The sequence below is a fragment of the Manacus candei genome, unplaced genomic scaffold, assembly GCF_025592945.1.
Source record: "Manacus candei isolate 608988 ecotype Guabito, Panama unplaced genomic scaffold, ASM2559294v1 h1tg000174l, whole genome shotgun sequence".
Lineage (NCBI taxonomy): Eukaryota > Metazoa > Chordata > Aves > Passeriformes > Pipridae > Manacus > Manacus candei.
In genome coordinates this window covers 1,035,033-1,052,992 of record NW_026138222.1, presented here as the reverse complement: position 1 = coordinate 1,052,992, position 17,960 = coordinate 1,035,033, and the positions used below count along the sequence as shown (strand labels likewise).

The 17,960-nt window shown below is 60.8% G+C and overlaps 1 protein-coding gene and 1 long non-coding RNA gene across 3 annotated transcripts; both read left to right on the top strand.

Annotated features, from left to right (window-relative positions):
- Window positions 1-694: 694 nt before the first annotated feature.
- On the top strand, window positions 695-15,047 carry LOC127463771 (uncharacterized). The gene is made up of 20 exons (XM_051773607.1): window positions 695-852; window positions 1,977-2,096; window positions 2,170-2,258; window positions 2,354-2,462; window positions 2,544-2,660; window positions 2,792-2,859; window positions 2,937-3,041; window positions 3,178-3,363; window positions 3,457-3,559; window positions 4,781-4,922; window positions 5,861-6,044; window positions 7,588-7,687; window positions 7,772-7,890; window positions 8,934-8,971; window positions 9,074-9,186; window positions 10,100-10,248; window positions 10,447-10,541; window positions 10,785-10,863; window positions 11,170-11,278; window positions 14,911-15,047. The coding sequence occupies exons 1-20, from the start codon at window positions 783-785 to the stop codon at window positions 14,982-14,984; spliced, it is 2,169 nt and encodes a 722-aa protein (XP_051629567.1). The 5' UTR covers window positions 695-782; the 3' UTR covers window positions 14,985-15,047.
- Window positions 12,058-14,537, top strand: LOC127463778 (uncharacterized). Of its 2 annotated transcripts, none has more exons than XR_007900940.1 (3): window positions 12,058-12,267; window positions 12,855-13,056; window positions 14,464-14,537. It is a non-coding gene; the product is annotated as an uncharacterized LOC127463778 (long non-coding RNA). The 2 variants fall into 2 exon arrangements; XR_007900939.1 differs by lacking the exon at window positions 14,464-14,537 and adding an exon at window positions 13,501-13,515 and having other exon boundaries at window positions 12,855-13,117.
- Window positions 15,048-17,960: the final 2,913 nt, after the last annotated feature.

Here is a 17,960-nt window from a genome sequence, read left to right as displayed (position 1 = left end):
CCAACACCTGAGCACCCCAATCCCTGCGCACCCCAATCCCTGAGCACCCCAATCCCTGTGTACCCCAATCCCTGAGCACCCCAATCCCTGCGCATCGCTATCCCTGTGCACCCCAAATCCTCGCGCACCCCAATCCCCGCGCATCCCTATCTCTTCTCATCCCAATCCCTGTGCACCCCAATCCCCGTGCACCCCAAATCCCCGCGCACCTCAATCCCTGTGCACCCCAAATCCCCGCGCACCCCAAATCCCCGTGCATCCAAATCCCCGCGCACCCCAAATCCCCGCGCACCCCAAATCCCCGCGCACCCCAATCCCCGTGCACCCAAATCCCCGCGCACCCCAAATCCCCGCGCACCCCAATCCCCGCGCACCCCAAATCCCTGCGCACCCCAATTCCCCGTGCACCCCAATCCCCGCGCACCCCAATCCCCGCGCACCCCAAATCCCTGCGCACCCCAATTCCCCGTGCACCCCAATCCCCGCGCACCCCAATCCCCGCGCACCCCAATTCCCCGCGCACCCCAAATCCCCGCGCACCCCAATCCCTGTTCCCCCCAAATCCCCGCGCATCCCTCTCCCCGTGTCCCCCCGTTCCCGCCGCTCCCCCCCGGCCCATCCCGCGCTGCGGGGGCGGCCCCGGCCCGGCCCCTCTGGGGGTGCGGGGGCGTTTCCCGCCCCTCCCGTTGCGGGGGCGTTTCCCCGTGCCGGGGTCGCGCACGTCCGGCCCCGCCCGTTAAATTCCGGGGGGCTGCGGGATCGCCCCCTCCGCCGGGACCACCATGGCCAGCGAGGCCGAGCCCGCCCGGCGCCGCCGCTGCTGCCGCTGCTGCTGCAGGCAGGACCCGCCCGGTGAGCGCGGGGGATCCGGGGGGGCCTCCCTTCCTGGGTACCCCCTCCCGAGCAGCACTCGGGCACCTTCCCGGGGACCTGGGAGGGTCCCCCCCCCCCTTCCCAACCCTCCCTCCAGGCACCGAGTAGGATATTCCCCCCCGCTTCTCGGGCACCTGTGGGGTCCCCCCTTCCCAGCATCACTCCGGGCACCAGAGGGGGTCGGGCCCCTTCTTGGGGATCTGAGAGGGTCTCCCCCCCTTCCCAACCCTCACTCCAGGCACCGAGTAGGATATTCCCCCCCGCTTCCCGTCCACCTGTGGGGTCCCCCCTTCCCAGCATCACTCCGGGCACCAGAGGGGGACGGGCCCCTTCTTAGGGAAATGAGAGGGTCCCCCCCTTCCCAACCCTCACACCGGGCACTGAGTGGGATTGGGATTTTTCTCACCTGCCATGTCCTGGGCACCTGTGGGGTTCCCCCTCCCAAGTATCACCCCGGGCACCCAGTGGGATTTGCTCCCTTTTTTCCGGGCACCTGTGGGGTCTCCTCTCCCGGGCATCACTCCGGGCACTGTGGGGTCCCCCCTTCCTGGGCCCTGATGGGTGCCCCCCTCCCCAGCCTCACTCCGGGCACCCAGTGGGATTTCCCTCCCCTTTTCCCGGGCACCTGTGGGGTCCCCCCTCCCCAGCATCACTCCAGGCACCAGAGGGGGGTCCCTCCTTTCCTGGGCACTGCCAAGTCCCTCTTCCCAACCCTCACACACCGGGCAACAGGTGGGATTGGGATTTCTCTCCCCCCCCTTCCAAGTATCACTCTGGGCACTGAGTGGGATTTCCCCCCTTTTCCCGGGCACCTGTGGGGTCTCCCCTCCCCAGCCTCACTCCGGGCACTGTGGGATCCACCCTCCCAACCCTCACACCAGGCACTGAGTGGGATTTACCCCCCACCACCATTTCCCAGGCACGGGTGGGGTCCCCCCTCCCCAACATCCCTTGGTTCCCACCCTGGGAACTCTGTGTCCCTGTCCCTTGTGGGGTTTGGGGACCGGGGTGTCACCCCCCACACAGCAGCACCTGCTTGTCCTGGGGTGCCGAGCCCGGGCCGGACATGGGGCTGGATGTGATTATTCCAACCTCTCCCACAGACATTCCCAAGGCCACGGATTCCCGGCGGGGCTCCCTGTGCGACCGGCACTGCTCCACCACCATCAACAACGACCTGGGCGACCTGGGCTGTCACCTGCACCGGCCCCGCGGCCCCATGGGTAGGTGGGACAGGGGGTGCTGGGGGTCCCTGACCCCCGTGTGCCCCCCGTGACCCCCGTGTGCCCCCCCCAGCCACGCCCGAGGAGTGTGAGAGCTGCGCCAGGACCACCCTGACGGCCGAGAACGCCGTGGAGGCCAACAAGCTCTCCAACAACTACAAGGTGGGTGCCTGTGGGGGCCAGGGGTTCTCCCCGGGGGTGTGATGGGCTGGCTTCTTCTCCACCCACCCCAAAAAACCCCCCCCTCGTCTCTGCAGTTTGGCTTCAAGAAGTGGAAGAGCCACGTGACGGCGCGGCCCTGGGAGGAGCGCTCCGACATCGTCAAGGAGCTCTACTCCGACCTCACCGCGCTCCGGGGCCCTGCAGGTGAGGGCAGGGGGCAGCCCCGTGGGTTTGGGGGGGCTGCAGGTGCCAGTGGGTCCCAGCTGTGCCCCCCTATCCCTGTAGGGTCCACGGTGACGTGTGGGAACGTCCTGTACCTGCTGCTCTTCGGCTGGTGGCTCTCGCTGCTGCACGGCCTGGTGGCCGCCGGCATGTTCCTCACCGTCGTGGGGGCTCCTCACGGTGAGTCCCGAGTCTGGGAAGGGCTGGGGGAGCCGTGGGTGTCCTGGCCGAGCTCACAACAGCGTGGGGACCTCCTGTGTCCCTTCTCCCTGGAGCTGGAGGGGACACGAGTGTCCCTGGTGTCCCCCTAGGGCGGCTCTGCTGGGACCTGGCCGGGTATTTCCTGTGGCCCTTCGGCAAAGTGATCCAGAAGGTGGAGGTGAGGGCTCATCCTGAATCCCAGGGGGTGGGTGGGGTGTGCTGTGCCACGCCCTGACACCCCCCTGTGCCCCCCAGGTGCCCAAATCCCAGGAGGCTGGCACGGGGGAGAGCTCGGCCCTGCTGGGGGGTCCCACCCCAGGCCGCTGGCGCCCGCGGTGCTGGGAGGGCACCGGACACTGGGTGAGCCCCACACCGGGCACAGTGACACCCCTGCCTGGGCACTGGCACCCCTGGGGTGGGGAGAGCCCCCGAGGGCACCTCCTCTCCCCAGGGTGGATGTTTGTGGGGCCAACCCTGACGGTTCCTCCCGTTCTAGCGCCGTGCGGGCACCGCGGCCTGGCTGTGCCTGGGGTACCCGGTGCTGGCCCTGTCCCACGGCCTGGTCTGTGTCACCTCCTGGCTCCTCATCGTCACCATCCCCGTGGCCAAGCTGAGCGCCCGCAGTGCCACCCGCGTCCTGCTGCTGCCCCCCGAGCGCATCCGCGTCCGCAGGGGCAGGATGGTGAGGCTCCTGTGGGTCCCCGATCCAGGAGGGGGGGTTCTGGGGGGCTGGGGGTGGCAGCAGCAGCGGGGTCACCAACTGTGTGCCCCCCAGACGGAGGTGCCGCTGGAGGGGGAGGTGATCCTGTGCTGCTACCGCGCCGCCAACCCCTACTACTACAAGTACTCCGTGCACGGCCTCAACGTCTTCGCTGTCAGTATCCCGGGGCAGCGCTGGGGACGGGACCCCAAATCCCACCCCACATCCCACCAAACCTCGGCCGGCTCCGGGACCGACCCCCAGACCTGCTGGTGATGGGGTGGGATGGACTGGGAATGGTGGGGAAAGGGGAGATGACCCCAAATCCCACCCCACCGCGGTTGATCTCCTTGACCAGCCCCTCCAGACCTGGTGGTGACGGGGTGGGATGGACTGGGAATGGGGATGGGAGGTGACCCCAAATCCCACCCCACCTCGAGCATCTCCTTGATGGGTCCCCCAGGCCTGCTGCTGGTGATGGGAATGGACTGGGAATGGTGGGGAAAGGGGAGATGACCCCAAATCCCACCCCACCTCAGGCATCTCCTTGACCAGCCCCTCCGGACCTAGTGGTGATGGGGTGGAACAGAGTGGGAGTGGGGATGGGAGGGTGACCCCAAATCCCACCCCACCTCGAGCATCTCCTTGATGGGTCCCCCAGACCTTCTGCTGGTGATGGAGTGGGAGCTGACCCCAAATCCCACCCCACCTTGGTTGTCTCCTTGACCAGCCCCCCCCCCCCCCCGACCTGGTGGTGATGGGGTGGAACAGACTGGGAATGGGGGTGGGGGGGTGACCCCAAATCCCACCCCACCTCAGGTATCTCCATGACCAACCCCCCGGACCTGCTGGTGATGGGGGGGCTGATCCCAATCCCACCACTCCTCAGCCAGCTCCTTGACTGGTCCCCCTAGACTTGCTGGTGATGGGGTGGGATGGACTGGGAATGGAGGGGTGGGATTTGGGGACAGCCCCCCCACACCTCAGCTGTCTCCTTGACCAACCCTGGACCTGGTGCTGGTGTTGGGGTGGAACAGAATGGGAATGGGGGTGGGGAGGTGACCCCAAATCCCACCCCACCTCGGGCACCTCCTTGACCAGCCCCCCCAAACCTGCTGGTGTTGGGGGGGATAGAGGGGAAGGGAGGGAAGCTGACCCCAAACCCCACCCACCCTACTCTGTAGTGTCCTTGACACCCTCCAGACCTGCTGGTGATGGGGTGGGATGGACTGGGAAGGGGGGGAAAGGGGAGGATGACCCCAAACCCCACCCACCCTGCTCTGTAGTGTCCTTGACACCCCCCCAGACCTGCTGGTGATGGGGTGGGATGGACTGGGAAGGGGGGGGAGCTGACCCCAAACCCCACCCTGCTCTGTAGTGTCCTTGACTCCCTCCCCAGACCTGCTGCCGCTGGTGGTGGTGACGCTGCTGCTGGGCTACCTGGACAGCCACAACCACCTGAGCAGCTCCACCCTCAAGTTCTCCCTGGCCCTGCTCTCCATCATGCCCCTGTCCTACTACATCGGGATGGCCATCGCCAGGTGAGCCGGGGCAGCCCGGGGACACCGGCCGGGAACGCTCAGTTCTGTAGGACTGGCACATCCCATGGGATCTGCCCACATTTCCCAGCTGTTCTCAGGGTTGTTCCACCCTCAGTTGGCTCCTCCTGGGCTCTGTGTGTGCTTTGTGTTGGATCTTGACGCCGTCTCCTGTTTGTATCTCAAATTTCCACCTGGTTTTCCCCCCCCAACAACGTAAAGCTTGGGTCTGCCAGGGCAGCCACGTGGCAAAATCCATGTTTTTGAAGGTTTTGAGGAATTTGGCGCCTCTCAGGGGTGAAGGCTACAAATCAAGGTTCCCCATCCATGCTGTGGGTGCACATGGCAGAGGTTTGGGCCTCTGCAGGCCTCACTTGGCACCAGGAATCCAACAAAACCAGAGGGAGATACCTGGGGGGGGGTGGTAAAGGGCCTTTGGCTGCAGGAGGGAGCCTCTTGGAGCAACCTGTGGCCCAGCCCTCACTGGGAGCAGTGGGACTGGGAGCAGGGAGGAGGGTCAGTCACACAGTCACAGGCTGGAAAAGCCCTCTGAGATCAGAGTCCAACCTTAGTCCCAAGAAACACCACCTTGTCCCCCAGCCCAGAGCACTGAGTGCCACGGCCAGGCCTTCCTGGGACACCTCCAGGGCTGGGCACTCCAAACCTCCCTGGGCAGCCCCTGCCAATGCTTAATAACCCCTTTTCATGAAGAAATTCCTCCTGGTGTCCAGCCTGCCCCTCCCCTGGCCCAGCTGGAGGCCGTTCCCTCTCCTCCTGTCCCTCGTTCCCTGGCAGCAGAGCCCGACCCCCCCCGGCTCCCCCCTCCTGTCAGGGCCTTGCAGAGCCAGAAGGTCCCCCCCGATCCCCCTTTTCTCCAGGCTGAGCCCCCCCAGCTCCCTGTGGAGCTCTCCAGCCCTTCCCAGCTCCCTTCCCTCCCGCAGCATCTCGGCGCAGAGCACGTTCGCGGTGGGGGCGGTGGTGAACGCCACCTTCGGCTCCGTCACCGAGCTCACCTTCTACATCAGCGCCCTGCTCAAGGGCTCCCGCGAGGGCAGCGCCTGCTACGCCGAGGTGGTCAAGTCGGCGCTGACGGGCACCCTGGTGGGCTGCGTGCTCTTCGTGCCGGTGAGAGGGGCCGTGGGGACGGGGGGGACGGCGGCGCTCGGGCTCTGAGCCTGGCAGGGCCCTTCCCCGTTTGGGCGGGTCCCCCTTTCCCCCTTTGTTGGGGTGGCTCCCTTTCCCCCTCTTATTGGAGGGTCCCCCTTTCCCAACTTTTGTTTAAGAGGGTGGCTCCCTTCCCCAACTTTTATTGGTGGGTCCCCCTTCCCCAACTTTTATAGGCAGGTCTCCCTTTCCCACTTTTATAGGTGGCTCCCTTCCCCAACTTTTATAGGTGGGTCTCCCTTTCCCAACTTTTATAGGCGGGTCCCCCTTTCCCAACTTTTATAGGTGGGTCTCCCTTTCCCAGCTTTTTGGGGTGGGTCCCCTTTCCCCACTTTTATTGGTGAGTCCCCCTTTCCCAACTTTTATAGGTGGGTCCCCCTTTCCCAACTTTTATTGCTGGGTCCCTTTCCCCAGCTTTTGTTTAAGGGGGTGAGTCCCTTTCCCACTTTTATGAGTGGGTCCCCCTTTCCCACTTCTATAGGTGGGGGTGCCCCTTTCCAACTGTTATGGGGGGGGTCCCCTTTTCCCGACTTTTATAGGCAGGTCCCCCTTTCCCGACTTTTATTGGTGGTCCCCCTTCCCCACTTTTATTGATGAGGGTCCCCCTTTCCCACTTTTATAGGCGAGTCCCTTCCCAGCTTTGTTGGGGTGGGTCCCCTTTCCCAACTTCTATTGCTGGGTCCCCCTTTCCCATTATTGCTGGGTCCCTTTCCCAACTTCTATTGGTGGGTCCCTTTCCCAACTTCTATTGGTGGGTCCCCCTTCCCCAACTTCTGTTTAAGGGAGTGGATACCCCTTTCCCAACTTTTATTGGTGGGGGTCCCCCTTTCCCCCTTTTATTGGCAGGTCCCCCTTTCCCACTTTTATTGGGGTGGGTCCCCCTTTCCCCCTTTTATAGGTGGGTCCCCCTTCCCCAACTTTTGTTTAAGGGGGTGGATACCCCTTTCCCACGTCTATTGCTGGGTCTCTCCCAACTTTTATTGGTGGGTCCCTTTCCCCAACTTTTATTTAAGGGGGTGGGTCCCTTTCCCACTTTTATAGGTAGGTCTCCCTTTCCCAACTTTTATGGCTGGGTCCCTTTCCCAACTTTTATTGGCAGGTCCCCCTTTCCCACTTTTATAGGTGGGTCCCCTTTCTCAACTTTTATTGCTGGGTCCCTTTCCCCAACTTTTGTTTAAGGGGGTGGATACCCCTTTCCCACTTCTATTGCTGGGTCCCTTTCTCCAGCTTCTGTTTAGGGGGTGGGTCCCTTTCCCACTTTTACTGGTGGTCCCCCTTTCCCAACTTTTATAGGTGGGTCCTTTCCCAACTTTGTTGGGGTAGGTCCCCCTTCTCCCTCTTTTGGGGTGGGTCCCTTCCTCACTTTTATTGGTGGGTCCCCCTTTCCCCTCTTTTGGGGTGGGTCCCCTTCCTCACTTTTATTGGCAGGCCCCCCTTTTGGTGTGTCCCTCCCCCCCGGGTGTGTAGCTGTGCCCTGAGGGGTTTTTGGGGTCTGTGCCCCCAGGGTCTGTGCATGGTCATCGGGGGCATCCGGCACCAGGAGCAGCGCTTCAACAGCCGCTCGGCCGGCGTCAGCTCCGCCCTGCTCTTCCTCTCCGTGGGAGGTCAGTGGGCAAACGGGTGTGTCCCCACCTCCTGGGGTCCCACCGGGGTTTGGGTGCCCACCCCGTGTCCCTCTGTGCCCGCAGGAGTCTTTGCCCCCACGCTGTTCTCCAAGGTCTACGGGAAGCTGGTGTGCGGCGAGTGCCACAACGTCACCCAGAACCCGCTGGGCCACTACCTGTGTCACAACTGCCACTTCGACCTGGTGAGGGGACAGGGGGGCTGCCAGGGGGCTCGGGGTCACCCACGGCCTTGGGGTTAACCCAGTGGGTCAGAGCCTGGTGCTGCAATGCCAGGGTTGTGGGGTCAGTCCCTGTGTGGCTGTTCATGTCCATGAGCTGGTCTTGATGATCCCTGTGGGTCCAGCTCGGGTTTGGGATTCAGCACAGGTTTGGGATTAAACCCAGGTTTGGGATTAACCCAGTTGGTCAGAGCCTGGTGCTACAGTGCCAAGTGGTGGGTTCAGTCCCCATATGGGGGGGTTCAGTTGTAAACTGGGCTTGATGATCCTTGTGGGTCCCTCCAATTTGGGTTTGGGATTAAGCACAGGTTTGGGATTAAGCACAAGTTTGGGATTAACCCAGTTGGTCAGAACCTGGTGCTAAAATGCCAAGTGGTGGTTCAATCCCTGTATTCATTTATGATCTGAGCTTGATTATCCCTGTGGGTCCATCTTAGTTTTGGGATTAAGCACAGGTTTGGGATTAACACAGTTGGTCAGAGCCTGGTGCTGCAATGCCAGGGTTGTGGGTTCAGTCCCTCTATGGCCATTCATTTATGAACTGATCTTGATGATCCCTGTGGGTCCAGCTCGGTTTTGGGATTAAGCACAGGTTTGGGATTAAACCCAGGTTTGGGATTAACCCAGTTGGTCAGAGCCTGGTGCTACAGTGCCAAGTGGTGGGTTCAGTCCCTATATGGGCTGTTCAGTTATGAACTGGGCTTGATGATCCTTGTGGGTCCTTCCAGTTTGGGTTTGGGATTAACCATGGGCCTGGGATTAACCCAGTGGGTCAGAGCCTGGTGCTGCAGTGCCAGGGCTGTGGGGTCAGTCCCTGTGTGACCCTTCATGTCCACGAGCTGGGTTTGATGCCCCTCATGGGTCCCTTCCAGCTTGGAACGCTCTGGGGTTTTCTAGCGGGGGTTTTGGGGCTGGGGATGCCCTGACCCCCCAGCTCTGGTGCTGGGGGTGGCAGCAGGGCTGTCCCTTGTCCCCCATGTCCCCACTGACCGGTGCTCTCTCCGCAGATGGACCACAACGGCACCCTCTACTACAGCCACGTCCAGTGCGTGTCCTGCTCCTACTCCCCCAGCCCTGCTGCTCCCCCACCCCTGGGGGTGTCCAGGCCAGGCCCTGGTGGCCCTGACGTGTCCCCCGCGTCCTGCAGGCCCCTGGTGTACACGGTATCCCTGCTGCTCCCCGCCGGGTACCTGGTGGGGCTCTGCTTCACCCTCAAAACCCACTCCCACATCTACGACATCCACGTCAGCGACTGCCACAGTGAGTGTGGCCCCAGGCCCCATTCCCGGTGCTCTGGGGTGTCCCACAGTGTCCCTGTCCCTCCCAGTGCCAGGACACCACCACAGCACCGTGGTGCACTGGTCCCACTGTCCCTGGTCCCAGTGTGTCACTGGTCCTAGTGTCCCTGGTCCCAGTGTGTCACTGGTCCCGCTGTCACTGGTCCCAGTGTGTGTCTCTGTCCCTCCCCAGTGCCAGGACACCACTACAGTGCTGTGATGCACTGGTCCCAGTGTCCCTGGTCCCAGTGTGTGTCTGTCCCCCTCAGTGCCAGGACACCCCCACAACCCTGTGGTGCACTGGTCCCACTGTCACTGGTCCCAGTGTGTCTCTGTTCGTCCCAGTGCCAGGACACCACTACAGTGCCATGGTGCACTGGTGCCGGTGTCCCTGGTCCCACTGTCACTGGTCCCAGTGTGTCCCTGGTCCCAGTGTGTGTCTCTGTCCCCCCAGTGCCAGGCCACCACCCCAGCTCCACGGTGCACTGTCACTGTGGTCCCACTGTCCCTGGTCCCAGTGTGACACTGGTCCCACTGTCCCTGGTCCCACCATCATCTCTGTCCCTCCCCAGTGCTATGACACCCCCACAGCACTGTGGTGCACTGGTCCCAGTGTGTCCCTGGTCCCAGTGTGTGTCTCTGTCCCCACCAGTGCCAGGCCACCACCCCAGCCCCATGGTGCACTGTCACTGTGGTCCCACTGTCCCTGGTCCCAGTGTATGTCTCTGTCCCTCCCAGTGCCAGGACACCACCACAGCCCCGTGGTGCACTGGTCCCAGTGTGTCCCTGGTGCCACTGTCCCTGGTCCCAGTGTGTGTCTCTGTCCCCCCCAGTGCCAGGCCACCACCCCAGCCCCGTGGTGCACTGGTCCCAGTGTGTGTCTGTGTCCCCCCCAGTGCCAGGCCACCACCCCAGCCCCGTGGTGCACTGGTCCCGCTGGCGTGCCCTGGTTATTCTGCTGCTCTCCACGCTGTGCATGTCGGCCTGTGCCGACCTGGCCACGGAGCACATCAGCCCCATCCTCACCAACTCCACCATCTCCCAGGTGAGACGGGCCTGGGGACAGTGGGGACACGGGCTTGGGTGGCCCTGGGGACCAGGACACCCCAGCCAGGGGTGAGGACCCGCCCTGGGGGTGCGGTTTGAGCCCCAGAAGCCGCGGGGAGAAGGTGCTGAGCTGCTGCTCGTGCCGGGGAGCTGTGGGCTGTGGTCAGAGCAGGCCGGTGTCTCCTGTCCCCTGCAGTACTTCATCGGTGTCACCGTGCTGGCCATGGTGCCTGAGCTGCCAGAGATTGTCAACGGCATCCAGTTCGCCCTCCAGAACAACCTGAGCCTCAGGTGAGGTGGCTCCAGGGAGGAGTTCTGGGGTCCTGCCCCTGCCCTCTCCCGGTCCCTCCCGCTGCCTTGGATGGGCTGCCCGGCCCCTGGAGGGTCAGATCTTGCCAACCTGCCCTGGAGGGGGCTCAGGGCCGCCCAAAAAGCGGGGTCAGAGCGGGCTGGGCCGCGTGGCGTGGCCGCTTCCCCCCGGGGTGGGTTCCCCTCGCTCCGAGGGCGGCTCCCGAGTCCTCCTTCCCCCACCAGCATCGAGATCGGGAGCTGCATCGCCGTGCAGGTCTGCATGCTCCAGATCCCCATCCTCGTGCTCTTCACCATCTTCTACGTGAGTGCAGACCCCGGGGGACGTCCCCCCGCGGGGCTGGGGACATGGGGGGACACGCGGGGACACGGGGAGGGGATGGTCCCGCTCCTGGTGTCTCACAGTGGGTCTGATGCCCCCTGTCCTGGCGGGTGGCACGGGGAGGGGTTCAGGGGTGACACACAGACCCCCCCACACCCACCCACCGGGGCTGGGGACATCCTGCTTGTCCCAAAATCCCGCTCGTCCCAAAATCCCACTCATCCCAAAATCCCACTCATCCCAAAATCCCACTCATCCCAAAATCCCGCTCCTCCCAAAATCCCACAGCCCACCAACTTCACGCTGGTGTTCAGCGACCTGCACGTCTACGCCAGCATGTTCAGCGTGGTGCTCATGAACTACATCTTCATGGATGGCAAATGTGACTACTTCCAAGGTGGGTGGTCCTGTGGCTTGTGGGGTGGGTGGGGGGTCCTGGATCCACCCCCGGGGGCTCCCTGGGTGTGGGGTGACCTGAGAGATCCTGGGGGCTCGCTCGGGCACCTTGGAGATGCTGGAGCTGCTCCAGGGGGAATCTTCCCTCCCTTTTCACCCTTGAAAAGGGTTTAAACCCCTTTTAACTGAGACTTTGCAGAGGCCTGTGTTAGTTCTCTACAGGGGGCTCTCTGGGGTCATTCCTGCTCTTCTGGGGTCTTGGTTGACCATCTTGGAGCTGCTCCCAGGGGAATCACTCCCATTTAACCCTTAAAAAGAGTTTAAAATCCCTTTTAATTGGGATTTTTGCAGAGGCCCACAAAAGTTCTCTACGGGGGCTCATTCAGACCCCAAAACCACCTCCCTCCTTACCCCAGGGAGTAGCTCCCTCCCCCCTGCTCTCCTGGGGTCTTGGTTGGGCACCTTGGAGGTGCTGGAGCTGCTCCAAGGGAAATCCCTTTTTACCCTTAAAAAGGGTTTAAACTCCCTTTAATTGGGATTTTCTAGAGGCCCATGAAAGTCTTCCAGACCCCATCCAGACCCCAAAACCACCTCCCTCCTTGCTCTGGGGTGTAACTCCCTCCACCCTGCTCTCCTGGGGTCTTGGTTGACCATCTTGGAGCTGCTCCAAGGGAAATCACTCCCTTTTCACCCTTAAAATGGTTTAAAATCCCTTTTAATCGGGATTTTTGCCGAGGCCCACGAAATCCCTCCCCGGGGGGCTCATCCAGGCCACCCCAGGAGGTCTTAAATCCACTTCCCTCCTTGCTCCATGGGATAACTCCCTCCAACCTGCTCTCCTGAGCTCTTGGTTGACCATCCTGGAGCTGCTCCAAGGGGAATCCCTCCCTTTTCACCCTTAAAAAGGGTTTTTAACTCCTTTTAACTGAGATTTTACAGGGGGGGCCATGAAATCCCTCCCCAAGGGGCTCATCCAGGCCACCCCAGGAGGTCTCAAATCCATGTCCCTCCTTGCTCCAGGGAGTGTAACTCTTTCCTGGGGTCTTGGTTAACCATCTGGGAGGTGCTGGAGCTGCTCCAGGGGGAATCATTCCCTTTTCACCCTTAAAATGGTTTAAAATCCCTTTTAATTGGGATTTTTGCAGAGGCCCATGAAATCCCTCCCCAGGGGACTCATCCAGATCCCCACAGGAGGTCTTAAATCCACTTCCCTCCTTGCTCCATGGGATAACTCCCTCCAACCTGCTCTCCTGAGGTTCACCATCCTGGAGCTGCTCCAAGGGAAATCCCTTTTTACCCTTAAAAAAGAGTTTAAACTCCTTTTAATTGGGATTTTCTAGAGGCCCATGAAAGTCTTCCAGACCCCATCCAGACCCTAAAACCACCTCCCTCCTTGCTCTGGGGTGTAACTCCCTCCACCCTGCTCTCCTGGGGTCTTGGTTGACCATCTTGGAGCTGCTCCAAGGGAAATCATTCCCTTTTCACCCTTAAAATGGTTTAAAATCCCTTTTAATCGGGATTTTTGCAGAGGCCCACGAAATCCCTCCCCGGGGGGCTCATCCAGGCCAACCCAGGAGGTCTCAAATCCATGTCCCTCCTTGCTCCAGGGAGTAACTCTTTCCTGGGGTCTTGGTTAACCATCTGGGAGGTGCTGGAGCTGCTCCAGGGGGAATCACTCCCTTTTCACCCTTAAAATGGTTTAAAATCCCTTTTAATTGGGATTTTTGCAGAGGCCCATGAAATCCCTCCCCAGGGGACTCATCCAGATCCCCACAGGAGGTCTTAAATCCACTTCCCTCCTTGCTCCATGGGATAACTCCCTCCAACCTGCTCTCCTGAGGTTCACCATCCTGGAGCTGCTCCAAGGGAAATCCCTTTTTACCCTTAAAAAAGAGTTTAAACTCCTTTTAATTGGGATTTTCTAGAGGCCCATGAAAGTCTTCCAGACCCCATCCAGACCCTAAAACCACCTCCCTCCTTGCTCTGGGGTGTAACTCCCTCCACCCTGCTCTCCTGGGGTCTTGGTTGACCATCTTGGAGCTGCTCCAAGGGAAATCACTCCCTTTTCACCCTTAAAATGGTTTAAAATCCCTTTTAATTGGGATTTTTGCCGAGGCCCACGAAATCCCTCCCCAGGGGACTCATCCAGGCCACCCCAGGAGGTCTCCAATGCCCTTCCCTCCTTCCTCCATGGAATAACTCCCTCCAACCTGCTCTCCTGAGCTCTTGGTTGACCATCCTGGAGCTGCTCCAAGGGGAATCCCTCCCTTTTCACCCTTAAAAAGGGTTTTTAACTCCTTTTAACTGAGATTTTACAGGGGGGGCCATGAAATCCCTCCCCAGGGGCCTCATCCAGGCCACCCCAGGAGGTCTCAAATCCATGTCCCTCCTTGCTCCAGGGAGTAACTCTTTCCTGGGGTCTTGGTTAACCATCTGGGAGGTGCTGGAGCTGCTCCAAGGGGAATCACTCCCTTTTCACCCTTAAAATGGTTTAAAATCCCTTTTAATTGGGATTTTTGCCGAGGCCCACGAAATCCCTCCCCGGGGGGCTCATCCAGGCCACCCCAGGAGGTCTCCAATCCCTTTCCCTCCTTTCTCCATGGGATAACTCCCTCCACCCTGCTCTCCTGAGCTCTTGGTTGACCATCCTGGAGCTGCTCCAAGGGGAATCCCTCCCTTTTCACCCTTAAAAAGGGTTTTTAACTCCTTTTAACTGAGATTTTACAGGGGGGGCCATGAAATCCCTCCCCAGGGGCCTCATCCAGGCCACCCCAGGAGGTCTCAAATCCATGTCCCTCCTTGCTCCAGGGAGTAACTCTTTCCTGGGGTCTTGGTTAACCATCTGGGAGGTGCTGGAGCTGCTCCAGGGGGAATCACTCCCTTTTCACCCTTAAAATGGTTTAAAATCCCTTTTAATTGGGATTTTTGCCGAGGCCCACGAAATCCCTCCCCAGGGGACTCATCCAGGCCACCCCAGGAGGTCTCCAATGCCCTTCCCTCCTTCCTCCATGGAATAACTCCCTCCAACCTGCTCTCCTGGCATCCTGGTTGAGGTGCTGGAGCTGCTCCAAGGGGAATCCCTCCCTTTTCACCCTTAAAAAGGGTTTTTAACTCCTTTTAACTGAGATTTTACAGGGGGGGCCACGAAATCCCTCCCCGGGGGGCTCATCCAGGCCACCCCAGGAGGTCTTAAATCCACTTCCCTCCTTGCTCCATGGAATAACTCCTTCCAACCTGCTCTCCTGAGGTTCACCATCCTGGAGCTGCTCCAAGGGAAATCCCTTTTTACCCTTAAAAAGAGTTTAAACTCCCTTTAATTGGGATCTTCTAGAGGCCCATGAAAGTCTTCCAGACCCCATCCAGACCCCAAAACCATCTCCCTCCTTGCTCTGGGTTGTAACTCCCTCCACCCTGCTCTCCCAAGCTCTTGGTTGACCATCCTGGAGCTGCTCCAAGGGGAATCCCTCCCTTTTCACCCTTAAAAAGCCCTTAAACCCCCTTTCATTGGGATTTTTACCGAGGCCCACGAAATCCCTCCCCGGGGGGCTCATCCAGGCCACCCCAGGAGGTCTCCAATGCCCTTCCCTCCTTCCTCCATGGGCTAACTGCCCCCTCCCGTGGTGTCCCCCCCAGGCACGGTGCTGGTGATGGTTTACTTCATCCTCCTGGCCGTTTACTTCTTCGCCCCCTCGCCCAGCGGCTGCTGAGCTTCCGCCTCTCCCGACCCACGGCGGCTTCCAGGAGTTCTCTGGGATCTCAGGGACCGGCTCCGGGCTGGAAGCACCATTCCCAGAGCTCCTGCTGCCACCCAGCCCCTCCAGGGGGGCTTTGGGATGGGTGGGAAGGGTTGGTGGCCGTGGAATTGCTGCTGGGATGAGTCACGGAGGTGTTGCCCGAGGGGCACTCCCAGCCCCCCTGGCATGTTCCCAAGGGATGTTATCCCTAAAAAGGAGGGGCTGGAAGGGGGTTCCCGGGACAGGCCCTTCCCTTGGGAAGTGTTGCACTGGGAGGAGGGGCCGGGGAAGGTGATCCCAGGGAGGGAGTTGGGGTTTTGGGATCGCACCCGGGGGGTTTTGGAGCAGTTTGGGCATTAAAGCACTTTTGTACAGACCACACCCGGGGTGGGCTCTCCTTCCACGGGCCTCGGGCACCTCAGGGGGCTAGTGATGGGCTGGGGATGGTGGCCACCTGGAGCCCACCTCCGTTGGGCAGCGGGGATGGCTTGGTTGGAGCAGGACAGAATTCCATGTCAGCATTCCATGCCAGCATTCCACGTGCCCTGTCTCAGCACCACCAGGCTTGGGGTTTCTCCAGGGCCTTCCCAAAGCTCCGTGTCCTTCCCAGCCCGGCCTTGTCCCCCCAGGCCTTGTCCTTCCTTCTCCTGGCTCTCCCAGGGTGCAGTCAGGGATCGCCTCCCCCAGCAGTTTTTTGGGATGGGGGATTGTTTGAACTCGACACAAGCTCTCGGGAGCTCCCGGAGCACTGAAACGATCCTGGAATGGTTTGGGGGGGAAGGGACTTTGGGATCAGCCAGTTCCATGGGCAGGGACATCTCCCACTAGCCCAGGTTGCTCCAACCTGCCCTTGGACACTCCCAGGGATCCAGGGGCAGCCACAACTTCTCTGGGAATTCCATTCCAGCCCCTCCCCACCCTCCCAGCCAGCAATTCCTTCCCAATATCCCATCCATCCCTGCCCTCTGGCACTGGGAAGCCATTCCCTGTGTCCTGTCCCTCCCTCCCTTGTTCCCAGTCCCTCTCCAGCTCTCCTGGAGCCCCTTTAGGCCCTGCAAGGGGCTCCAAGATTTTCCTGGATCCTTCCCTTCTCCAGGTGAATATTCCCAGCTCTCCCAGCCTGGATTTCAAACCCCCAGGGAGCAGCCCCAGCTCCTCTCCCAGCTCCTGATCCCAGCTTTTCCCAAGGCCTTTGGGATGCTGCCAAGCAGGGTCCAGGGGGAAGCTCCAGGTGGTGTTCCCAGGCTGGGAATGTTTCCCTCCGGGAGCGGGAAGTGGTGGGATGAGGGGATGGGACAAAGCCGGGCCTTGGGCTGGTTTATCACCAGGGCTTTAAACCCGATCCCAAACCCTGGCAGATCCCAGGACACAGGTAAGGAGGCTCCTGTGCCCCTCCCTCTCCAGCTCCATGGGGATCCAAACCTGGAATGGCAGTGCTGCTCATGGGAATGTTGGGCTCTGGAATGTCCTGGGATCCCCCCGGGATTCCCGGGGGGCAGCAGCTCCTTAGGGATTAATGAAGCTGCTTTGTTTTCCCAGCTTGGACAATCCTGGCACCGGCATGGATGGTCTGGGAGGATTCCTGGGGAGGGATGGAAAAGGGTGGGATGTGGGAGAACCCGCTCAGTGCCGTGGGATTGAGGGAAACAGGGAATTCCTGGGCTGTCCCTGTGTCCTGTCCCCATCCCAGGCCCTGCAGTGGCTGCTCCCATCTCCTCTCCATTGCTGCTGGATCCTTTCCCTTAGGGAATTGTAATCCAAGCTTTTCTCCTTCCCAAAGCCCCCCAGCAGGAATCCCAGCAAACCCTCCACTGGGAGCTTAAAACAAGTCCCTGTTTTAGGAAAAGCAGGTTCCAAGATCCCCTCGTGCTCCAGCCACCCCTGGGTGCTGGAATGGGAGCAATCCCTGGAAATCCAGCAGTGGGTGAGGCCTTTACCCCATTTATCGGATCCCTGGGTGTTTATTCCGTGTTTTTCCCGGTGGGAGCAGCTCCAGGCTGTGGGTGGAGGGTTCCCCAAGGATGCTGAACACTCCCCTTCTCCAGGCTGGACAATCCCAGTGCCCTCAGACATTCCTTGGATGGCCCTTCCAGACCCTTCCCTGCCCTCGGGGAGCCGACAGCTCCTTCCCAAGTTGGAAAACTTGGCATTCCTTGGAGCCCCGTGTCCCAGGAAGATGTTGGAGAGCCCTGGGATGACGCTGGAGCCCCGTGGAACCCCCCCCAGTGCCTGATGCCAGCCTGGTGTCCCCCCATTCCCGGGAATTCTCTGTTCCCAGCCCGTGAGCTGGTTGCTCCCCCCCGACAGGGTGTGTTTATCCAGCTGTATCCTGGACAGCTTTTCCAGGAGAATCCTGGGAGAGGCAGTACTACAGACTGCACCTGCTGGCTTTCCTGGACCAGCCAGGGGGGTTTCCCTGTCCCAGAAGGAAATCAGTGGGATAAGCAGGAATTTCCCCTCCCCACCCTGTGCTGGCTGTTGTCCCTCCAGGTGCTTTCCAATACTTCCTGGAATAATCTTTTCCATGATTTTACCAGGCCTGGATTTTCCAGGCTCCTCCTCCTTGCCCTTCCTGAAATTCCCCACCTTCCAGCCAGCTGGGACCTCTCCAGATTCCCAAAAATCACGGAGAGAGGGGCTTTGCTTTCCTCCCTCAGAGGAAAGCTCTGGAGTTTTCTGGAGCAAGGAAGGAGCCTCAGGAAGCTGCTGGCTCACAGATATCCAGGCTTGGATGGTCCTGGGAACGGTGGGAGATGCTCCTGGAAGGGCAGAACCAGCACAGGGATGAGGGGGATGCTCCAGGAAAAAGGTCCTGGCAGGACTGGGAAGGCAAAGGTGGATGTTCAGGATGGAAGGATCCCAAACCAGGAACCCTTCCCAGAGCTGCCAGGAGGGGCTGGATCCAGCTCCCAAGCCAGGAGCAGCGGGATCTGCAGCCAGGGAAGCTGG

What these genes read in the sequence shown, in the direction of transcription:
- LOC127463771 (XM_051773607.1), top strand. Translation starts at nt 783, where the DNA reads ATGGCCAGCGAGGCCGAGCCCGCCCGGCGCCGCCGCTGCTGCCGCTGC. An exon ending in CTGCAGGCAGGACCCGCCCG is followed by an intron (nt 853 to 1,976) that starts GTGAGCGCGGGG and finishes CCTCTCCCACAG; the next exon opens with ACATTCCCAAGGCCACGGAT. An exon ending in CCACGTCAGCGACTGCCACA is followed by an intron (nt 9,187 to 10,099) that starts GTGAGTGTGGCC and finishes TGTCCCCCCCAG; the next exon opens with TGCCAGGCCACCACCCCAGC.